The 8,392-nt window shown below is 46.8% G+C and overlaps 1 protein-coding gene across 1 annotated transcript; it reads right to left on the bottom strand.

The window, feature by feature from the left end:
* Nucleotides 1-281: 281 nt before the first annotated feature.
* LOC123148225 (putative FBD-associated F-box protein At5g56700) lies at nt 282-6,959 on the bottom strand. The gene is made up of 4 exons (XM_044567604.1): nt 6,072-6,959; nt 5,727-5,870; nt 5,210-5,611; nt 282-738 (listed from the first exon to the last, which is right to left on the bottom strand). Exons 1-3 carry the CDS (start codon nt 6,870-6,872, stop codon nt 5,228-5,230), a joined length of 1,329 nt encoding a protein of 442 aa, XP_044423539.1. The 5' UTR covers nt 6,873-6,959; the 3' UTR covers nt 282-738; nt 5,210-5,227.
* Between the last annotated feature and the right edge of the window lie 1,433 nt (nt 6,960-8,392).

Here is an 8,392-nt window from a genome sequence, read left to right on the forward strand (position 1 = left end):
GAACTTGGAATTGGGAACTGAAATCGCATGACGCACAACATGGGATCACAAGCAGAACTACATAAACTCCGCTGTGAAAGTGACGCACAACATGGGATCACAAGCAGAACTACATAAACTCCGCTGTGAAAGCGCCTACATTCCAAAAGGAACAAATCCGGATCCTGGCCAACCAAGCTTAGTATACTCTGATCATCAAATGATAGTTAACGAAACCGACAGAGGTCACATTCTACATAAGCAATGCAAAGAAAATGGCACCACAGACATACTACAAAAGAGGCGCACGATATTCAGATTTCAGAAGCACATTGCTGTCATATTACAGACACATGAAAATGCCAGTGTTCTATCATGTACTCCCTCCGTTCTAAATTACTCGTCGCAGAAATGGATGTATCTAGAACTAAAATACATCTAGATACATCTATACCTGCGACAAGTAATTCGAGACGGAGGGAGTAGTACTTCTGTAATCTTCAATTCTTATATACTCATGGTAGCAGAAAAATTCAGCCACCTGCATATCTCAAGAGAAGGCATGCCTACAAACTGAACAACAAGGTCTTACAGGAACACTCAGCGATTCTTCAAAAGGCACGGATCAATCACGTAAACACACAGCGAAATAACCATGTATTCAGCACTCAAAAGGGTCATCAACTGTAAGATTACATGCTTTCTCCAAGCGCAAAACATCACCAGCTTTGGGTGACACCTGTAGCACTGCAGAGAGACCTGTTGGAAACTGTAGACAGTAAGCAAATAGCATAGCAATGTATATGTATGGATATCAGGATATGTAAGCTCCGGTTTTGCTCAAGTAATCGGCCAAATCTTTTTTTAAAAGAAAATAATCTACTATCATTAGTTATTTATTCCATATACTTTTACCAGTCGATGCAATGTCCATTTTTCTTCCAAATACACAAAACATGATGCACAACATGGTGTTACAAGCAGAACAGCATAAGCAATGCATAGTTAACGAAACTGACAAAGATGACACTCTACATGAGCAACGCAAATAAAATGCCACCTCAGACCTGCTACAAAACAGGTGCGCTATATCCAGAAGCATATTGCTGTCATATTGCAGACACATGAAAATAACACAACTCTGTCAAGTTGCTGAACAACAAGGTCTTACAGGAACAGTCAGTGATTTCTCAAAAGGCACGGATCAATCACGTAAACACACAGCGAAATAACCATGGATTCAACACTCAAAAGGGTCATCAACTGTAAGATTGGATGCTTTCTCCAAGCACAAAACAGCACCTGCTTTAGGTGACACCTGTAGCACTGCAGAGATGCCTGTTGGAAACTGTAGACTGTTATGACCAGCATATTAGGGGCTTAGCCCAGTTAGTTGTGGCCCAGTTTATCTTATCGTTATTAGGGGCTTGGCCCAATTATCTTATTAGGAGGATTATATAAACTCGTGTAAGGTCCCGTTTTGGGATTAAGCAAGAAGCAATCATATTTGCTCAGCTTCCTTAGGGAGCCGGGAGACCTAACCCTAGCCGCCGCCCCTACTCTCTCTCTCTCGCGCGCACATGCAACGACGGCGCCCCATCGCCGGCGACCACGCCTTCCTCCACGCCGTCCCTCCTTCCACCCCTACAACCTGAGACCACGCCCTGGTAGGGATCCGGTTCCTACCAATTTGGTATCAGATAGCTTCGGTGCGATCATGTCCTTGCCGCCGCCGACCCCGACCCTCCCGCTGCCGACCGCGACGACCGCCTCGATGGCCACCACGGCCAGCACCCCGCTCTTGCCGGTGCCGGTCACCTCCGCCGCGCCCGTTCCCGTCGTCTTCACCCCAGAGGAGATGACGGCTGCCATCCGGGATCTCACCCAGGCGGTCACGGACATCTACACGTTTCTCGCGAGATCCTATGGGCCACAGCCGCCTGTGCCCTTCGCCACTGCCCCGCCGCCGCAGCCGCCGCCATCCTCGGCGACCCGTGTCGCCGCCGCCATGCAGCAGCTGCCATGGCAGCCGCCACCAGCGACGAACCCCGGCGCCTCCACTATGCAGCAGGGGCAACAGCTGCAGCCGCCGCCACCGGCGACCGCGACCCTGGGCATCCGGACGACGGGCCCGGGGGTGCCCATCCACCAGGTCTAGTCCATAACAAAAACGCCAGCAATGCGCACCTCCCGGTCTTCCCGCATCTCCCATGTGGTGGCCATCCAGGGGTAGACACGCGCCAACTGCGGTAGGCCGACGGAGAAGTTGCGCCGGACGTTGGAATCATAGAGGCAGGCCGACATTATGTCCTATTCCCCCGCCGCTTGCACCGTCAAATGGAAAGGTCCGATCCAAATGCGCTTGTTAGTGTCGCGGCCGGTGATCTCTGTGGCCACCTCCCCCACCGGCGCTGCCGCACGTCAAGGTATTTCCTTTGCGAAGGCGGCGACAAGAGGCCGAAGATGCGGGATGCACTGGCATGGGAGGAGGAAGTGTCGCCGCAACCACATGCTCGGTACTGCATGTGGATCCACGTTGGGATGGACGGCAGGGAGTAGCGAATGACTGGATCCGTTCATTATCGGCGACGGGGTAGATGGGGGTGCGGGTGGGGGCGCGCCGGTGGAGCTTGAGCGGCTGTGGAATGAAAGAAGAGGAGAAGTGGGGGTGGGGAATTTTTTTACTCTGCGAGGGGGTCGGTCGAGTATATTTAAGAGTTGTGGCTGTCACGCAGTAAATATTTTTCTCCACTAAAGATTTTAAAAGTTTGGAAAGATACCGGTTAGAGGAAAACCGAATTTATCCTTCTCTAACTCCGGATAGTGGATCAGTTAGAGATGCTCTTAAGTCAATGACTCCTAAACTGTCAAGCATTTTTTGGTATGCAAACGTGACTCCAACTGACAAGACAGGCACCATCATTAGCATCCAAAAATTCTGGCGAAGCTTGTCGATTTGCTTAATTGCCCAAGCCAATCTCTAATAATACATCCTCCGTCTCATAATATAAGAGCATTCTTTATACTATCCCATAACGGGACGAAGACAGTAGCTGTTTTTAGGAGAGGGTGAGCTACTTTGCTCGAAGATGTCTGAACCTAGAAGACCTTGTCTGATTCCGCAGATGTAGCATCTATGTAATCAGCAAGCAGGATTAGAAGGAAGATTTGTCAACTTTCCCAGCCTCCGCACACTTGGCAGTATAATCACCGTAAGTTGAAACCTACCTGATCTGGAAGTAGGTCGCAGATCTTAAGAGAAGGCACGCCTACAAACTAAACAGCCTGATCTCCAAGTAGGTCACAGATGCAGAGTTCAGGAAGAGGGTCGGCTTTGAGAGCGGTACTTTACTTACAGACGCACAGTTCCCAGATTGTACATATTTCGGCTGAGTATTCTTTTTCTTTTGTTTTTTGTAGTATAGACATATGGGATGCTAGTAAGTGTATATTGCAGTTGTTGCACATAGCCACAGTTTAGAGTACGATTATTGCATTGTTCCAAACAATGAAGTAGCAAAGTTAAAAGGGCGTCAGACCATGCTAAATCTAAATCAAGCTGTAACTAGCATGTTGCAATCAGTAGCATGCGGTTTCTTTATGCAAAGAAACGGATGAAAAGAATAGTAGGTTTGACAATAGCTTCACTTGGCAGCGGTGCCAAAAACCTAGTCGCCGAGTTGGCTTATGCAGAAACAGATAGATAGTAAGCAAAAAATAATAAAATGAAGTCGACAGTAAGCAAATAGCATAGCAATGTACTCCCTCCGTAAACTAATATAAGAGTCTTTAGAACACTATTTTAGTAATCTAAACGCTCTTATATTAGTTTACAGAGGGAGTACTAGACAAATAGGTGCGCTTTGCTATGCCGACCCTAACAGTGAGAGTGATCGGAAGTTTTTGCCACAAAAAAAAGATGGAAGCTCTTTTATGTGATTATGAAGTATCAATCAAAGATAACAATAGGTGTAAATCTGTGGACTGTGACATATTAAATCGTAACATGTGCATTGCTAGCCAACGTTTGAAGCACCACAAAAAACTTAATCAGTTGCAAAACTAACCAATAATCACGGGGCAAATAAACAGGGAAATAGACTTAATGAATTTTGTCAGACTGCATGAGCAAAATAGCGTGGACATCTAACATTACACCTCCAGTACAAGATTCTTTTAAAATGCTCTCCCCTAAAATGGACAAAGATATCATAAATGATTTTCATGCTTTACCAATGTTAACAACCCTTGGGAATAGAAAAACATGCCAGTTTTTCAGTGTCAAGAACATCAACGTTGTTAAGACAATTATGTTCCTCCTTAGAGCTGGCAAGGCTATTAGGCCACTGATGTAACTAAATAATGAACGGTGAATGAAATCAAATGCTGGGCTATTGGCAGAATTAAACCAAGAGAGAACATCATCAAGGGAAAGCAACAACTATCTCTGGAAGATAGCACAGAGAAGAAAGTCCTCTTTGCAAACAGGAGAAGCAGAGCCAAACAAGTAGAGTAACACCTACGTAACTGTTATATCTCTAAACATATATGGTGGGCATTCCATTAAGCAAAGAATTAGCATATTTGAACATTCCCACTTCTCGAAAATCTTTCAGTGAAACATGAATAGAGTAGCAACAATTTTGTTTTCGGAAACCAAGTACTCTAAGATTGTTCACAAACCAGGTCTCATATATAAGCTCTAGCTTTGCTCAACTAATCGGCCAAGTCTTAATTGGAAAGAAAAACATCTACTGTCATAAGCTATTTATTCCATATGCTTTTACCAGTCGATGCAATGTGCCATTTCTATTCCAGATACACAAAACATGATGCAGAAAGCAGAAGTGCAGAACTACATTTAGCCTCTGCCATCCTGATCCTGGACAACCAAGCTCAGTATACTGACCATCAAATGATAGTTAACGAAACTGACAGAGGTGACATTCTACATAAGCAATGCAAACAAAATGAAACCACAGACATACTAAAAAACAAGCGCACTATATCCAGAAGCACATTGCTGTCATATTGTCATATCGAGACAAACACATGAAAATAACACTAGTCTCTCAAGTACTCTGCCAGCTTTAATTCCTACACACTCTTGGTAGTTGGAAAACTCAGCCATATCTCAAGATAAGGCATGCCTACAAGAAACTAAACAGCAAGATCTTGCAAAGAACAGTCAATGATTTCTCAAAAAGTACAGATCAAGCATGTAACTTACAGCGAATTAACCATGGGTTCAGCACTCGAAAGGGTCATCGATTGTAAGAATGCACGCTTTCCTCAAGCGCCAAAGAATGGCAGCTTTAGGTGATACCCGTAGCACTGCAGAGATGCTTGTTGGAAACTGTAGACACTGCAATTCGTCTTTTATCTCATTCACCTTGTCAGCCGAAGACAAAATTTCTTTGTGCGACGCAACCAGTAAGGACTGTAGCTCCTCGGCATTCATGGCGACGAACTTGAGGAATTCAAACTCATTTTGATCCCCTCGGAAATCGTGAATAACCATCTTCTTGACATGTGATCTCAAGCAAAAGATTGGACTGATCTCCTGCCAGAACTTGGCATGATGCTCCCAAGTGGGTTCGTTGGCAGTTACAGATGGACCATGCAGTGCAGACTGCAAATTGGTACCAATGTGAGCAGTTTGATTACAATACATATATGGATCAAGCTGCTAATAATCGACGATACCATTGGGAAATGATCGACGAACTGAAGGAACTGGGAGCTACCTCGATATGCAGCGTGTCAACATTGGGAAAGCATCTGAGGAAGCTGGCCAGCATCTTGATCTCCTCGAAGACACCAAAATTCACAGTCAACGCCAATATCTTGACGCTTGGAACTACAGTGCTTGCGCTCACCATTCTGTCTGACTGCAAAGCGGTCCACCAAGACAGGTATACATCATTACTTATTGAGTGTTTTATAATCATACAAAACATCATGATGGATGGAATAACTTTGAGAGAGAGATTACCATAACTCATTGACTACTTTTACATCATACGTATTTGAGAACAATGTAGATGGAACAATTTCAAGTTGAGAGAGAGATTGAGACTGGAGAGACGTACCCTGACGACGCTGTCACCAATCTGCAGCTTGAGAACTCTTGTGTCCAGGTAGCCGAGCGCCCGCAGGTTGGGAGCACAAACGATCCTGATCCTCACACCATTACGAGGCACGAACAAGCAAAGCCGCGCCAGGAGCGGCGTGTCCACCACGGTCAACTCCTCCACCGTGGATAGCCCAACGAGCGCGCACATGAGGCTTTTGCTGCGGAGCCGGACGTGCTTGGGGCTATTGACGATGAGCCTAAGGGACTGCAGAACGGGGCTGGCAGCGATCAAGGACTCCAGATCCTGATCGCTTGTGCCAATCCTTACCATGGTGAGAGTCCTGAGGCGGGGAAGAAGGACCTCGGTGCCGCTGGGGAACGTCCAGAAGTCCAGGGTGAGCTCCTGGAGCGAGTCGCAGCGGAGGATGTCGGCGGGAAGAAGGCGCGCGGGGTTGGGCTGGTCCATGACCCATCTGTAGGCGAGAAGGAGTTTCTCCGTGCGCTTGTCGACGAGGAGGCGCGGCCAGGCGGGGAGCTCACGGTCCAGTGAGGCGAGCCTGCAGTCGGGGAGGATGACGGCGCGGAAGTTGCCCGGGTGGTCGTGGAGGACTCGGGGGACTACGGCGTCGCGCGCGGCCTCGGGGATGCGGGCATCCTTGAGGACGAGCGGGTAGGAGCGCCAGAGGTGGCGCCAGTCGCGGGCGAGGCCGGCGGCGCCGGCGGCTTCCGTGACGGGGAGGTAGGTGATGATGTGATGGAGGATGTCGTGGTGGAGGGCGCTGAGACGGGACCTGCCGCTGCCGGTGCCGTCGGCCATGGCGGCGAGGCGAGGGTTTGGTTTGGTTTCGGCCGGAATGGGGAGGCGGCCTACTAGCGGTCAAAGACCACACACTGACCTCGGGGTGCCCGGAGCGATTAAAATGGAGGGATGTCACCGTTAAGTTGCTCCGCATTTATTTATTCGGTTGAATTAACATCTGGACATTCTCTTCCTTATAAAAAAACACCTGAACATTCTCGTCACTACAACATTCTATATATAACTCGTACTAGTATAAACTGAAAAACTACAGTACTAACTAAAATTATACTCACTCCGTTCGAAAATACTTGTCATCAAAATGGATAAAAAGAGATGTATCTCCATTTTAATGACAAGTATTTTCGGGCGGAGAGAGTATATTTTTCGACTTGCAAGTTTTTACTTTAGTATAGTGGACAATTCTATGTGATTGTAATTTGCACAAATTTGTAGCAATTGCTAATTAATTAACGAAAGATAAATAGATACGACGCGTCGTGAAACCCTAGGTGCCAGAAGCAACCAAAGTGATGGGAGGGAGCAGGCGCCTCGAGTTTCGGCGTCATTGGGATTCCCTCGCCTGTACTAGTTGCTTTGTGGCTTAGTAGCCTGGGTACCTTAGGTAGGTCTTGCTTGTCCATGACTTTTAACTTCTGCGTTACCAATGACAACGGTGACAGCGAATAAGTTCTTCATATCCCCCATCGGACGGTGATTTCCTCATCTATCAGTGTTGGATCTAGGGAGTGGTGTTTGCACCTTCTCGGTTCCTTCGGGATCTCTGTATGTGATTGGGAGGAGGGGGCTTATGTATACTTGTGTTGATGTCAAGGTAATGGTCCTCTTCTTGCTCTTTGTGCAGTGGTGTTGTGGGCAACCAGCGGCATCTACGGTGGGAGGCCAACCCTTGAGAGTTGAGGTGATGCTATCAGGGTATTTTTGTGTTAGCGACGAGGTTGTTACCTTGTGAAGACACCTTGCAAAGTTGATGTTCATAAGATGGTTTGGATATGATATTTCCAATCTATGCAAGGTTTCTACAAATAGCAGCTTATGCTGCAGAGGGTTGATCCAGCCGGCTCTTACCATGGTGACCTCCCAACCACAAGATGCAATGTCAAACCGACTCTGACAATGCGACCGCGATGGCAGGGTGCCTTTGGCTCGTTTTTTCGAATGAGTTTATTTGACTCTTCAGGATATATTTTTTTCGAAAAGAGGGGTTCGCCCCAGCCTCTGCATCTGAACGATGTATACGGCACATATTATTAATAAGCAAAAGGTCCAACAAAAGTCTCCAAGTCTCAAACAAAGAAATACAAAAAAGGCTTATAAAGAGCTAAGCAGTAATAGAAAGGCCACAACCGGCTGGCAAAAGGTAGGAGCACTACATACCTATCCTATTATATGACTCTTTCAGGATATAGCCGCATCATTTGAGCGACTTTGGCTCGTGTGGTTAACATTGAGCTTGTTTGGCTATTTGAGGATCTAGTTGTATTTTCAGAGAACCCTCCTTTGCAGCCGAGCGTCGA

This window comes from Triticum aestivum, chromosome 7A (assembly GCF_018294505.1).
Source record: "Triticum aestivum cultivar Chinese Spring chromosome 7A, IWGSC CS RefSeq v2.1, whole genome shotgun sequence".
Classification (NCBI taxonomy): domain Eukaryota; kingdom Viridiplantae; phylum Streptophyta; class Magnoliopsida; order Poales; family Poaceae; genus Triticum; species Triticum aestivum.

Bases quoted from the DNA above. Each gene is read 5' to 3' on its own strand.
- LOC123148225 (XM_044567604.1), bottom strand. From the start codon at position 6,872: ATGGCCGACGGCACCGGCAGCGGCAGGTCCCGTCTCAGCGCCCTCCAC. The intron at 5,871-6,071 runs GTACGTCTCTCC...ACCGCTTTGCAG, and splicing joins TTGGTGACAGCGTCGTCAGG to TCAGACAGAATGGTGAGCGC. The intron at 5,612-5,726 runs GTAGCTCCCAGT...ACCAATTTGCAG, and splicing joins TTGACACGCTGCATATCGAG to TCTGCACTGCATGGTCCATC.